At 34.8% G+C, this 15,087-nt stretch overlaps 1 protein-coding gene across 1 annotated transcript; it reads right to left on the minus strand.

The window, feature by feature from the left end:
* Positions 1 to 5,836: 5,836 nt before the first annotated feature.
* On the minus strand, positions 5,837 to 6,778 carry LOC123248783 (olfactory receptor 6C1-like). Its single transcript, XM_044677645.1, has one exon. It carries the CDS (start codon positions 6,773 to 6,775, stop codon positions 5,837 to 5,839), a length of 939 nt encoding a protein of 312 aa, XP_044533580.1. The 5' UTR covers positions 6,776 to 6,778.
* Positions 6,779 to 15,087: the final 8,309 nt, after the last annotated feature.

Consider the following 15,087-nt stretch of genomic DNA (forward strand, 5'->3'; position numbering starts at 1 on the left):
CCATGGGTTTCTGGTCAAGCCCAGCTACTGAATCTGGCCCTATTTAGACACAACACTAAGCTAAGAGTAATGGGTCAATACAATGTAGGGAGAGAACTCTACCTAAGAGCATATTTACCTTTCAACTTGGAGAAAATGGTTTACTATTCTCTGAAACCTGAACCTGAACCAGGTTATTCTCATTCGGAAATTTAAGACCCCTACTTTGTGGACTATCTTAACTTCTTATAATTCAGATCTTGGATACATAACTTGAAGAGACTTGAAAGTCTAAAACAGTTTTAGGCCTTACTGTGGGTACTGGACCCAGAAATTAGCAGCCTCCTTCTGTTGTAGGTCTTTGTAAATTCATTTGACTTCTCTGAGGAAAAGCTGCTTAGAAGTCCAATCCTGGGCTGTAGCCCAAAAGAAAAAATTAGAAAGTCTTACATCACAGTTTCAACAGCACACCCAGAGAAGATCTATTCAAAAGATGACTGGATAGATACAGCTTGATGAAGAGTATGGTCAGGGCTAAAAACCCAGATGACAAATTTAAGGTAGAGTCAAATTTTAAGAGAGCAGTAATTCAACATTCGATCCTCGAGAACATGTGAGATGGATCCATGCATCTCGGAGTTGTGATCTCAAGGTGGTGCATTGCCCAGACAGTTAGTAAAGTTGGTCCTGCAGAGGTGTTTTCCACCAGCCAGCCTGCAGGATCCTTACATATGACTTTATAATACAGACAGATACCTCCAGGCTTAAATTTATCTAGCCCAAGAAGTCAAAAGATTGGGGATTTATATACACATATACAGATCTATCTATCTATCTACCTTACCTATCTATATCCACATATGCATGTATATATGGATATATATCTCTCATATAGCTACTAACTCAATCTAGGGTTCTCAAACTAGGGTATGCCCCACCTAGACAGGACACAGGGGTTCAGCCCTGATTGTCCTGAACTTCTAGCATTAAATACATCCACATTGTCATTCCAGTGTCATTAAACTTTCCAAATCCCAAACTCCCCTCCCTTCTTGATCTCTGCCCTCTGGTTTCTGATCATAAAGAAAACATTCCAAGAAATTTTTGGGAAAAGGTGAGGGCTTAGTTCTACCTTAAGGAAGGTCAGCACAAACCTTTGCCAAAACACAAAACTGTGGTAACAGGTATCTAAACAATCTTATAAAACTTGCCCATTTCCCAAACATCCCAGAAAGCACACATAGATAGGAACTACCCCAAACCCAGGACAGCAATAGCACAAAGTTGATAATCAAAGATACTGAATCAAAAGTTTTCTCAAACATCATGGCACCCTCCCCATCCTGTCAAGTAGTTGAGGCAAAATTCCTTGGCTTGATATGGGTGGAACACAGGACCAAACCTGGTGCCGTGTTTTTGTTATTGTTGTTGTTGTTGGGAAAAAGAGCAAAGCAGGTCACACTAAAAAGAGAGGTGGTCAACAGGCAAAAGCTAAGCTGACGGGGGTATGACTTCTTCGAGAGGCTTGAACAGGTTGTTTCATACGTTCGAGGTCATCAACTTGATAATATGCAGGGAAGGCAGCGTATACAGGGCTCACTGTAGTAAGAGTGCTTAGGGAGAGCAGTTGCGTCAAGAAAGAAACTCGCAGGTTCTATTCTAGTCTTTTACCCTGGGAATGTCAGGGTCTTAAATGTCAAAGTTTTATAAAATCTATGGCTAGTCTGGATACTTTGAATAGCAACAAATTTGTAAGTCTCATTCCTATATTTCTTTCATCAAAGGTTCAAATATCAGATTTGAATTTTTCTGATGCTGAATGAGGTCCAAGCTCTAGGTGAGAACTTTTAACAGTTATGTACATTCATAGGGTTATTTTCCACTCAGACATTTAATAGCATCAAAGATCTACGTGAAGACTTTCCAACATTCTTTCCATTCATGGGATATTTCTCAAATATGATTTATTTTAAATGTAATAAAGATGTATTCCATAAAGCCTTTCTCATATTTGTTACTTAGAAAGTCAATCTAGTGTGAATTTTCTGATCAAGGCATGCTGAACTCAGTTTGAAGAGCTTCCCATATTATTTACATTCACAGGGCTCCGTTGCAAATTCTCTGATATCTAATGAGCTTTGAAATGACAGGAGGCTTTCCCGTATCCATGATCTTCACAGAGTTCCTCTCCACTGTCAATTCTCTGGTACTCATTCAAAAACCTACTTTTAAAAGGCTTCTCCACACTCACATGTCTAGGATTTAATTTCACTGTAGATTCTCTGATGTTTAATGTCATTTGAGCTCCTGCTGGAGACTCTTCTATAGTCTTTATAGTCAAAAGGTAGTCTCTTTCTAGAATGAATTTTCTGGGGTTCAGATAACTGTTTGAGTCAATCCTGATGCCTTTCTCACATTCATAACACTCAAAAGGTTTCTCTGTACTATGCAATTCCTGATGATGAGTAAGAAATTCTGATTTATCTTTGTAGGAGGTTGTTGGGGGGGGTGTCTCCCCACATTCGTTTCACAAAGTTTCTTTCTGTCATCTTAAAAGTTCTTCATTCTACTTGAAGCTGGGGTCATATAAACCATTCCTGGGCTCTCCCTCCTACAGGATCTCTCTTATGTAAATTGTCTCACATTTGATAACATACATAGCCTCTCTCCCCAGTGAGGACACTCTTGCGCTAAACGTTACATGACTGAAACCTTTTTCCTGAGAATGAAAGTGAGAGACTGTCGCAGTGGCGGTTTAGGCTGTGTCTCTAACCTACAATCACTGCCAGAGGCTTGTCCACAGTTGGGACCCATGAGAATGTTCCTTGGGAATCCTGATGATAATATGCCCTGTGATTGGACTTCTTCAGAAATTTCCCACTTCAGAACAGACTCCATTCTCTCAGTCTCAGTCCTGTCATATGTCCAACGACCAGGAAACTAATGAATAAATTGTAGTATATAAATATATGATGGACTATGACTGCACAAAAAGATCTACTGGATGAGTCTTTGCCGTACAAAAGACTGGACCGGAGGACCAACCAAATGAATAGGACCCCAAGTCCCAAGAAAGGCGCGAAAGGATAATGGCACCTGGGATCGGACTGGGCGAGGTGCGGACTATAGAGTCCTCTGATGCGCCCCTCTCTCTTTCTCTCCCTCTCTCTCCCCCGTTGGGTAAGAATTTTAGTTTAAGTGGGAATTTAAGTTTGTTGGTTCTCAAATGCCAAAACATTGTTTTCAACAATATTTTGGTTTTGTGCAAAGTGGGGACTGTTATAAGGAAGAGATAAAAAATGATGGTTTGCAGAGGACAGAGGCATGAGATAAACAGAGATATTTTGGAATGCTGAAAAGAGGGCTGAGCTCAAAAACTCAAGAGCAATTAGTCTTGGGGATTGTGATTGCAAGCATTTGGAAGGCTTTGCTGCCAAAAGACTTGGTGGAGTTCTTGTACCTGTTCTTGCTGATGAGACCTGTATTTTCCTTTGAAGAAGATCTTTGAACCGGAAACTAGCCTGATTCAATATCCAGTCATCTGCAGCTGTCAGTGAGTGGGAGATCTAAGTCCATCTGGACTTAGGATCTTTCTCTTGGGTCCCTCCCTAATCTGCCACAGACCAATACCTCAATTAAGTATGAAAAGACGTTTGGTTAGTATTGGGTGAACAGCATTTAGGGTTTTGGAATCTTAAGTGAGAGAGGTGAGGGAAATTAGAGTAGATCATCAAACACTAAGAAGACTCTTCTCATGAAGGTTTAAGTTTTGGGTGCTTAGCAAGAAATACAGTGATAATAATTCCCTTTTCCCATCAAACTTCTATTAAGGAATAAATTATAACTTTTAGTAACAGTTTCCTAATCTGTTACTGAGTGTGATCTGTGTATTAGTCCTTGACCAGGCTCTGCCTGGGCAACCTTGTCCTTTAACCCACAGCATAAACCTCTGTTAGTGGCCCAAAGTAGTTAATTTATTCCATTCCCAAAACCACCCTAATACAGTTCCCTAATACACCTGGAATCTCTGAATTTGAGTATAATATTACTAGGGTGTTTCAATTTGAGATTTCTTTCATGGCATAGCTGGTGCATTCTTTCAATTTCTATTTTATGCTCTTGTTTTAGAATATTGCAATAGTTTTCCTTGATAATTTTTTGATATATAATTCCTGGGCTCTTTTTTTAAACCAGGTAGTGCAATAATTCTTTAATTAATTCACCTTGATTCATATTCCATAACAACTGTTTTTCCAGTGCCATATTTGACATTTATTTCCTTTTATTTGAATTTTTAAAATTTTGTTTCTTTATTCTTTTCTTTAATCCTTACTTTCTATCTTAGAATCAATACTATGTATTGGTAAGCAATTTGAGTTGAGTAACTTGCCTAGTATCACTCAGCTAGGAAGTGCCTGAGGACAGATTTGTACCCAGGACCTCCCATTTCTTGGCCTACCTCTTTATCCACTGAGCCATTTAGCCATTCCTTATTTTGTCGTTTTTGGATGACTCCTGGAGTTTTAGCTTCCACTTCTCTAATTCTAATTTTTAATGGAATTGTTTTAAATCCACCTTGTCCTGAGGAGATTTCCTCAGGGAATTTATTCATGACTTGTTCCATTTATTTTTCTAAGAAAAATTTATTTATTCTATTTCTTGTTTCATTAATATTGGCAATATTTATTTTTGTAAATATTTATCAATTTTGCTTTAAATATCAGTTTTTTTGGTATCAAGTTGAAAAGAATAGCTCCTATTAATAGCTTTAATTTAATTCTCATTTGATATTATATTCACCCTTTTAAATCTGATAATTTGGTTTTCTCTCTTTTTAAAAATAAAATTAAAACAATTTAAATAATAAAGCCAAATTAGAACATCTATTTTGTTCCCCCCCCATAAACCAGCATTCATTTTGTTATTTTTTCTTTTTCCATTTTATTATACTCACTTTAGGTCTTTTAAGATTTCTACTTTTGTGTTCAATTAGGGATTAAAATTTTTTTCTTTGTCTAATATTTTTTTCTTTTTAGTTGCATGCCCAATTCACTGATCTGATTCCCCCCCCTTTTACTGATGGAAGCATCTAATGATCAGCATTTCTCCTATGTAATATTTTGGATACATCCTACCAATTATATTATGTTTTCTTATAATTATCTAATTTTCAAGGAAATTATTTTCTTCAGAACAGTTTTATAGTCTCCCCCCCCATTTGAACAATTCAACTCTTTGAAGAAACCTTTGCTTTAGCAAGATTTTTTGAACCTCCTTTAGCTCTGACATAATATAACTTTTGGTCCAATCAGTCCAGGAAGGTTTTTGTTAAATCCTTCTCAATAGAGAGGTTCATCAACCATAAGCCTGTTGTTGATGATTCATTTGTGGGAAGAATCACAGAAACTCAAAGATATTTTCCTTAGGTATGGAGGTATTCTTATATTACATGACTGAATAATCACTTTTAAAATTCAATCAAAGGACAAAAATTTCTAATCTACATAGCATATACTGGCCATTGTGCTAAGTGTTAGAGATATAAAAACAAAATTTAATAGTCCCTATCTTTAAGGAGCTTACATTGTTTTGAAAGAGATTATCTATCTCTCTATCTCTCTAAATACATATGTTTATATACAATATTATCTCTGTGTGTGTGCAAATTAACTTCAAGACAATTTGGTGGGTATATTTAAGAGGAATTTCACCTGTAAAATTTTAAAAATCCCTTTTGAAGTATTGACATATCAGAAGGGAAAAGATACAGAGAAATAAGGGAGCTGACAACACCTTGGACAAAATAGTAAGAATTTCTGCTTTTCATTGCATCTTTTATTCATTTCAACAAATCTTTTCATTTTTTTGTAGAAAACACAATTTTTTGTAACATGTCCATGAAGGCTTGTTTCACTTGCTGATTCCTTAAACTATAAATAAAGGGATTCAACATGGGGGCTACTGATGTATTTAGCACAGCAACTCCCTTGCTCAAAGATACTCTGTCTTTTGCTGAGGGTTTGATGTACATGAAGATGCAGCTACCATAAGAAATGGAGATGACAATCATGTGAGAAGAGCAAGTGGAAAAGGCCTTTTTCCTTTGACTGACAGATGGGATACGCAGAATTGTCTGAATGATATATATGTAGGAGAGAATTATTAATACCAGTGTGAACATAAGAGTTATCACAGCCCAGGAAATGCCCAGTGTCTCTAAGAAGTGGGTATCTGTGCAGGATAGTTGTAGGAGGGGAGAATAGTCACAGACGAAATGGTCAATGATATTTTCAGCACAGTAGTCAAGCTGCTGCATCATTATGATAGCTGGGAAAATGATCATGAATGAAATGAACCATGAGTAGAAGACAAGCAAAGTGCAGACTCTGCCACTCATGATGGTTGTGTAATGGAGAGGTTTGCAAATGGCAACATAGCGATCATAGGACATGGCTGCCAGAAGGTAAAATTCAGTTACTCCCAAGAGGATGAAGAAAAATAATTGAGCCATACAACCATTATAGGAAATGGTCTTGTCTTCATTAATGATGGTGGCCAAAAACCTGGGAATACTGACAGTTGTAAATGATATTTCTAAGAAAGAGAAATTCCTGAGGAAGAAATACATTGGGGTCTGGAGGTGAGAATCCAATAGGGTAAGGATAATGATGGTTAAGTTCCCAGCAATGCTGAGTATGTAGGCAAGTAAGAGAAAGAAGAAAATGACCATTTGAAACTTTGGTTCATCTGACAATCCCAGGAGAATGAACTCTGTCATATGGGTATGATTTTTCATGTTTGTTTTCTCTGTTCTCCAGTAGATCTACTATAAAAAATAAAGGAAATGACCTAAAAATAGGAAGGAACAGAAAACTTAAGAATAGGCAATAGTTGAAATGCAGCATGGAAGAAATATTAGGATTAATTAATTCAATTATTTAAACATTAATTAAGACCCTTTTAGCTTATTATACTAAATATGAAGAGCATTTCAAAGATAAATAAGATGTGGTTGATGCTTTTAAGGAGCTTGATATAGTTGGGAAGATATGTTCCCAAATTAATGAAATAAAATGTAGAATATGATTAGGTACCACACACTTACAAATGAAATAAGAAACATTTTTGTTCTCCTTAACTTTTCATTTATAACCTTCTATAATTGTTCATCAACTTATCTTATAAAACAATCTTTTATATATCAATCTAGACCAATCTATTCCAACTTACCCTACATTTCAGTGTATACCTCAAACTTTGCACTTAGATCAAAATCCTCCTCTATGTATATAATATCATATCCCCTTTTCCTTTCACCATTCCAACCCATTCCACAAAGTCAAATTTAAATCTGCCTCAGTTTACTCATGTGTAAAGTAGAGATAATAATATTTCTCTAGTTTGTAATAAAATTTCCTTAATCTAATCTGACAGTCCTTTGTGAAACTTTGATGCCATTATCATGGATTATATTGAATCTTACATTTGTTTATGTATCACATAATTCTACTAGAGAGTGACCAAGATTATGGGCACACTATTCTGTCACTCACATTTTTAATCTCTTATCATCATCTATTCTATATTTTTAGGAAAGGTGAAAAAAAAGAAGTTAGAAAACCAAATGTAGAATCGAACTGCTGAAACAAAGAGAATCAGTGAAGGAAAGCTAAGGCATTTTATTGGACATTTGACAAAATTTTCTGAGGCTTGAACCTTGAAGAAAAGCCTTCTTGATTTCCAACCAATATAATCATTTCCACATGTTACTTGTTTTTTTAAGGAAAAATTATAGTAGTGGAGGAATCCTTCCAATAATGATATGAAGTCCAATAAAGTTTTCTATGATCAGAATTTTTCTAAGGGGAGTTAATTTTTCTAACAATTTATATTTTAAAAAAACACAATAGAACTTCATTTCTTTGTGAAAGAAGGGAGGGAAGAAAGCAGGACAAACTCCTAATGGTTTCAGTTTAAATTCTCTGTAAAAAGAATTAAAATATTTGCCAGTGTGGGAGGTTAGACAATCGAACTAAGAGCCAGAAAAAAATTTAAAGATTCTCTAGTCTCACTCCTTATTTTATTGATGAGAAGTTAAGCAGAAAAGTGAAGAGTTTTGATAAAATTCTCAAGAGCAATAAGGAGCAGATCTGGATGCAGACAGCTCTTTTGAAATCATTAAAAAAAATCCCCTTCTGTATTTCTGTACTGCTATTGGTCAGTTCTTTTTTGTTTGTTTGTTTTTGTTCTTATCAATCTGTCTACCTATCTCATGTTTGTTGTTCTGGATTTATCTACTTACTTATCAATAAGTATTTATTATATGTTTTCTCTGTGTTAGTCACAATGCTAAATATACAAAGAAAGGAACAAATTCAAATTCTACCCTCAAGAAGCTCACATTCTAATGGAGAAAATAACATGCAATCAATAGTAGAACATTTTTTACATCCTTCTTTCCTCTACCAACTAATCTCTAGAATGTATACTTCCACTTTCTCTTCCTGAACACTTGCAACTTCATGAACTGATGCTTATTCTCTTCCTTATAATTTCTGCCTCTACTTTCATTCCTCTAGCTTTCTTAGAGGCACCTGGGAAAGTACTGGAGAGTGATGGATGTAATTTCAGCAAGACCTTAGTTCAAATCATACCACAGATACTTGCTAGCTAGGTGGCCCTAAGCAGTACACATAACCTCTGTTTGACTCAGTTTCCTCAACTACAAAATGGTGATGAAAACAATGTTTTTCTTGCAGAACTGTGGTGAGTATCAAACTAGAAAATTCTTGTAAAAAGTGTTTAGTATAGTAAATATTATATAAAAGCTTATTCTTTCCCCTTTTTGCCCTGTTTGCATCTTTACTAAACGTGCTAGACTGGGCTGCAATCTCATAAGTCCTCTCTTTAAGCCCTTTTGCTTAAGGGTTTCAAATTTTATTAAATAACATTTTCTACTTTATCAGAGACATTACTATGTTGTTAATTATAAACATTACATATAGACATACCTTCATAAGGCATTCCTCAAATACTCTAACTTCCCCGTTCCTCAGACATCTCAAATACCTAATTTACTCTTCAATTCCACCGTAGCCACACACAAGGATTGTCATGTCCTAGATCTGTCGATTCAGTTTCATAATTGCTACCAGCTCTGTTCAGCAGCAGGGAAGTCACAGTGGAGGGAAAACACAAATTAGAAAAGAGCCAGAGATTTAAGACTGTGCAGAGGGGTGGACATAGTAGAAGTCTTGAAAATGACATTACATCACCAACTCAAAAGTATTTCTTTTCTGTGTTAAAAAATTCTTAAATTCCTCTATTGGATCATAACTTCCCATATTTCTGATGAAGGCATCAAAGTGGTACAATGGATAGCAATCTGAAATCAGGGCTTCAGCAAAATTTCAGTTAATATCTGGTCTAAGAGACTTCTCAGGATTGTAACTATTGGCAGCACACTAAATCTATCTTCAAAATAGTGATAAGTAATGGTGCCTTCCTCCCAGAGTTGTTTCTGGCAGTATGTGTAATTTTCTCTATACATTTTTAAAAGTATATAAATGCTACCTGTTATTATTTCTATCACTTTGTATGGCTTACTCCTCCAAAATCTTTTCTTCTTCCTAATCATCACTTCTGAAATTCCACTTCATCCCTCAGTACTTTCTTAGACTATTCATTTCTTCTCTAAAATCACTTTTCTTCTTTGCAATCTCAACCCTATAATAATTAACTAATTCAACTCCAAACTGTCCTTTACACTCAAATCCTTTAAATCTTTGCTCTGCATTCCTACTTGCTTCCTAATGAACAGAATTGGTAGAAGTCATGAAACTGAACTGATTGCATCTTGGACAAATCTAATTGACCTAATTTAAGTTATCTACATCTAACCAAATATAAATTTATTTTATCCAACTTATGTTTATATCTAAACAAAGGGACATCTCATTAGAACAGTAGATAGAGTGCAAGGTCTGAAGTCAAGAAAAATTATCTTTCTGAGTTCAAATCTGACCACAGATATTTACTAGTTTTGTGACCCTGGTAAAGTTGCTTAATCCTATTTGCCTCAGTTGCTCATCTGTTAAATGAGTTGGAGAAGGGTGTGGCAGAGCACTCCATTATCTTTTCCAAGAAAATTTCAAATGGATCAGAAGAGTGCTCACATCATTGGAAACAACTGATCATAAACTCAAATGAGTGTAAGAAGAGTCAAACATGACTAAAATGACTAAATAAAAATGACAAATATAGGAAGAAGGTCAATGCTAAGACAAACTTCTATACAAGATGTCTTAGAGTACATAATATTCTGATCCTTATTTGCTCACATCACATTGTATATCACCATATTGATGTCTACCACCATTATTTAATTCTTCATGTCATAAGTTTCGTCATCTGTAAAAGGAGGGGATAAGACTAGATTACTTGTCCCTTCCCTTTTTTCATTCTATAATTCCCCTGAAGAAATATTAAATACATCATACACTGCATGGTTGCAATTCCTGTGATTTCACTGACTTTCTTTGTCTTCATCTCTGAACTCTAGTGAAATCAATGACTCTGTTTCTTGAACCCTCAATGGTCACATTTCATTTTTTACTGATTTTCTTAGTCATCATTTATACTAAGCGTTAAGGGAGTGTGAATCTCTTCAAACTGCCATGATTACTTTGAATATTAGATTCTCATTCCTCTTATCAAGATTCTTCCAAAAAACTTCTTTTGCAAACATCAGAAAAATTAAGAAGTCTGAAATTCTCTGTGGGCATTCCTCCTTTAATTGTCATCTTTTTCTTTCATGATATCACCAATGTTTGATTTCATTTCAATTCAATTAAAAACAATTATAAGTATCTATTAAAATCATTGGGGAGAGATATAGATTTATTCTTATACTTAAGAATTTCATTCATTACTGTTCATTTGATAGAAAGATATTTTCTCAGGAAATTCCAATTACGTTTTAGATAAGTTTTTTTTACTAAGTTGTTTAGTATATCATTCATTATTATCACTGTTATTTTTCCTAAGACCTCTGAAAAATTCTCATTCTCCTTTTTCCCATTAATTTTAGAATTGATTGCTTCCAGTGGATATACATTTTATTTGAATTCAAGGCATTTTAAAGGATGATAACATTCAGAGCTAAAATGGAACTTTCAGATCATTTTATCCATCTTCCTCTTTTTCTACATTAATAAAATATAGAGAGATGAAGTCATATGGTTAATATGTGACAGAGGAAGTACTTAAACCGAGATCCTTCCAATGTGAATCTAGATTCTCCATTTTTCTGAGTAGGGCAATGATCTAGCCATTTTCTATATGCTCTTTGTGACAATTTGTTTTTCTTTGTAATTAAAAGCATTAGTAGGGGAAAGAATTCTTTATTTGCGGTCAGACTTGTGTGATCTTAGGAAATTAATTTAACCTTTTTGATTCTCAGGTTTCTCAACTAACCAATTAAGATAATTTAACTTGAAGACCTCTGAGGGCTTTACAGCACCAAATCCATGATGCAAATGACTAAAGGACAAAGAAGAGCAATTTCCAATACTATTCTTACATAAGACAGAATAAATATGAAATATGCAATTTTGAGATCATATTTGATTATTATTTTGTGATTTTCATGAATAAAATTGTCTTCATGAGGAGATTTCAATATGTGTGGTCATATTTAAGAAAATATATAATACAAACACATACACAAAGTTTTGCCATAATTCCAATGAAGAAGAGAAAGGGTTATTGAAATAAAATACTTACCTTTTTGAAAATTGTTTATAGCTTACTGTTGAAAATTTAATCAAAGAATGCCATAATTTTCTGAAAAAGTAATGAGTAATGCTGATTTTGTGGCCAGGTTTGCTTACCACATTTCTCACTAGTACATACTAACTCAGATATGCTCTGAGATTCCTTTTAATTGTCAACAAATTGGACATCTGGAACCATTTTCTAACTATCTGTTCAAATATGATCTTGTATTCTAGGTTCTGAAACATTCTACTAATTTTAGTTTTGGTAAAAATCTCTCTTAAATCTTCAGAGAATATAAGGTTGTTCAGAATTCTTAATGCTGATTTTACCTTTCTGTTATTATAGAAGATATTTTATGTACTATGAGTGATACTTGCTCAGGAGTTTTAATTCATTGAACAAATCAAAGGTGTCACAGAAAGGCAGGCTCAGAAGGCATTTCCATATATAAAACCTAATCAATCTTAGCACAAGTGGGAAATAGTAGCTTAGGGGACATTGCCCAAAGAGACCAAAAATAATAACAACAACAAATTTTGGCAATCTAAAACACTTATGGATATATAAGATAAGTGGCCAAATGGAATTTTTTGTATTTTCACAACTGTCCAAGGGTTTAATTATGTAATATGATGACATAACATCCCTGTCTGGAATTCTCTGATGCTACAGAACTATGAGGGTAAATCTTACTTTCCCTTACAAACAGAAATGATGCAACTTCACAAGAATCCCAATTCCTACTACCTATAATGTTTATTCCCCACAAAACTGCTCTCTTGTGGCAAACACAAAAGACTTTGGTCCCAGTTCCTAAGGGAAACTCCATCAGTCCTTCTCCGTAACCTACTTATCTGTTCTCTCCATTCTTTCTCTCTTGTTTTATTTTCATGATTATAGTCAGAAACCTCATAGTAATGAGGATCTCAAAATTTAAAATGTGTTTGCTGTGTAATCTTGCATTACTATAGAAGTTTTTTTAATTAGGGACAAATAAGACAAAATGGATAAATTAATACAATAAATGGTAACAATAGTAGAAAGAACAAAGAGTAGTGGAGAGAGGAGCTGGGGTGGAGTTGGAAGTATCTTGACTGAAACCCATTTTCTCACATAAGTTAGTGGTGTGCTTTGCCAGACTTTTAACCCTTCTCTCTAAACCTCAGAAGGCTTCCTAGGACTTAACTACTAAGTCAAAATTGGATTCTTATGTTTGTTGGCAATGGAGTCTTCAAGTGTTGAAGATTATTCATGTTCACACAGTGATAATAATGTTTTGAATTTCCACTGCATTCTAGTCATGAACCCCATTCCCATCCCACACTACTTTCCTGTAGGATTAGATAGATTTTTATTCCCAACTAAGTGTGTGTGCTATTCCCTCTTTGAATCAATTCTGATGAAAAAAAAGGTTTAAATGCTCTTCTTCCAACCCCTGCATCTTCCCCTCGACTGTAAAAGCTCTTTTGAAACTCTTTTATGAGAGATAGTTAACCCCATTATGCTTTTCCCTTCCCCTCCTACCAAAGCATTCCTGTTTCTCAACCCTTAATTTTATTTTTTTAGCTATTACCCAATATAGTCAATGCATAACGTTTTCCTCTCTACATTCAATTTCTAACTGCTATGATAATTATAATGTTCTAATGAGTTACAAGAATAATCTTCCCATGTAGGAATGCAAACAGTTAAACTTATCATATTCCTTAAGATTTCTCTTTAATGTTTAACTTTTGTGTTTGGGTCTTGCACTTGAATGTCAGAGTTTCTATTTATTGCTGGTCTTTTCTTCAGGAATCCTTGAAACTTCTCTATTTTATAGAATATTTATTTTTTCCCTTTAGAAGTATTCTCATTTTTCCTAGGTAGGTGATTCTTCTCTGTGATCCTAGATCCTTAACCCTCTAGAATATCATATTCAAGCCCTTCAGTCCTTTCATGTAGTAGTGCTAAGTCTTGCATGATCCTGACTGTAGCTCCAATATATTTGAATTGTTTATTTTGGGCTGCTTGTAATATTTTCTCCTTGACCGGGAATTTCTGAAATTGAGTATATTACTGGGAAGTTTCAATTTAGGATCTCTTTTGTGACATGAATGTTACATTCCTTCAATTTCTAATTTATACTATGGTTTTAGACCACCACAATAGTTTTCCTTGATAATTTTTTGACATATGATGTCTGGATTCCAAATTATTCTCCAATGTGTTTGGAACAGCTTTACCAATTGTGATTAATATACATATTTTCTCTCATTCCTTCTAGTATTTCTCATTTTACCTTTCTATCATATTAGCCAATCTGATAAGTATGATGTAGTCCTGTGGCAATCTTTCAATTTCCATTTTTCAATTATTAATAATTTAGAGAATATTATGACAATTAGTAGCTTTGATTTCTTCTAATCAAAACTATCTGTTCATATCTTTAAACCACTTATCAGTTGGAAAGGCTAACTTATTTTAATATATTAGGCTCAGTGGATATTTGAGAAAGAGATAAATTTTTCTAAGCTTTCAATTTTTTTGTGTGTGTGATATCACCTTTTATGTCAAAATCATTCAGTCATTTTGACATTGTCTTCATATGCACTTTGAGATTTTTGACATATGCCTCATTTCTACCATACTCTTTTTTCAGTTTCCTGAGCAGTTTTTGAAATACTGATTTCCTGCCCCTAAAGCTTTGATTTGGGGATTATCAAACACCAATTACTATGTTCATTTCCTACTGCATGTTGTGTGCCTAACTATTCTACTGATCAACCACTATTTCTTAGCCAATATTAGCTTGTTTTGATGATTATCACTGTAAGGATTAATGATAAAGGATAGAGAGAAATTTATAGATTGTCTTTAAGAGGAAAGGAGGAGAATTTAGATACAAACCTTGGGAGAAGATTCTGGAAGGAGAGGAGGATCTTGGGAGTTGACTCTTTGTAATAGTCACTCCTGTTCTAGCTTTCCACTGAGCTGGATCTTTGCTCTGGCATCCCCTTGGAATAACTAATCTTGAGGAAAGATTAGGAATTCCTGGGTTGGAGAATTGATTTGGAGTAGACTGCCTTTTCCCTGGTGTACAGAGAACAACTTGTCTGAGATCAACTGGTCAGAGATCAACTGGGCTAAGGTAATCCCAAGGGTTTTATCATCTGGGACTCTGGGTTACCTAGGAAGCCAACCCCAGGCTTGAGGGGGGATTCAGGCTAACAGTGAATCCTATCTCCTCTGTGTTCTTAAAAAGACAATCTGGATAGTTAGCTTAGCAGATAGTCAGATAGCTTTTGGAGTTTTAGATAAGAGCAGAGAGTGTATAGGCAGGGCCTAAAG

This window comes from Gracilinanus agilis, chromosome 5 (genome assembly GCF_016433145.1).
Source record: "Gracilinanus agilis isolate LMUSP501 chromosome 5, AgileGrace, whole genome shotgun sequence".
Lineage (NCBI taxonomy): Eukaryota > Metazoa > Chordata > Mammalia > Didelphimorphia > Didelphidae > Gracilinanus > Gracilinanus agilis.

Excerpts from the sequence above, each read along its gene's own strand:
- LOC123248783 (XM_044677645.1), bottom strand. The coding sequence starts at position 6,775 with ATGAAAAATCATACCCATATGACAGAGTTCATTCTCCTGGGATTGTCA.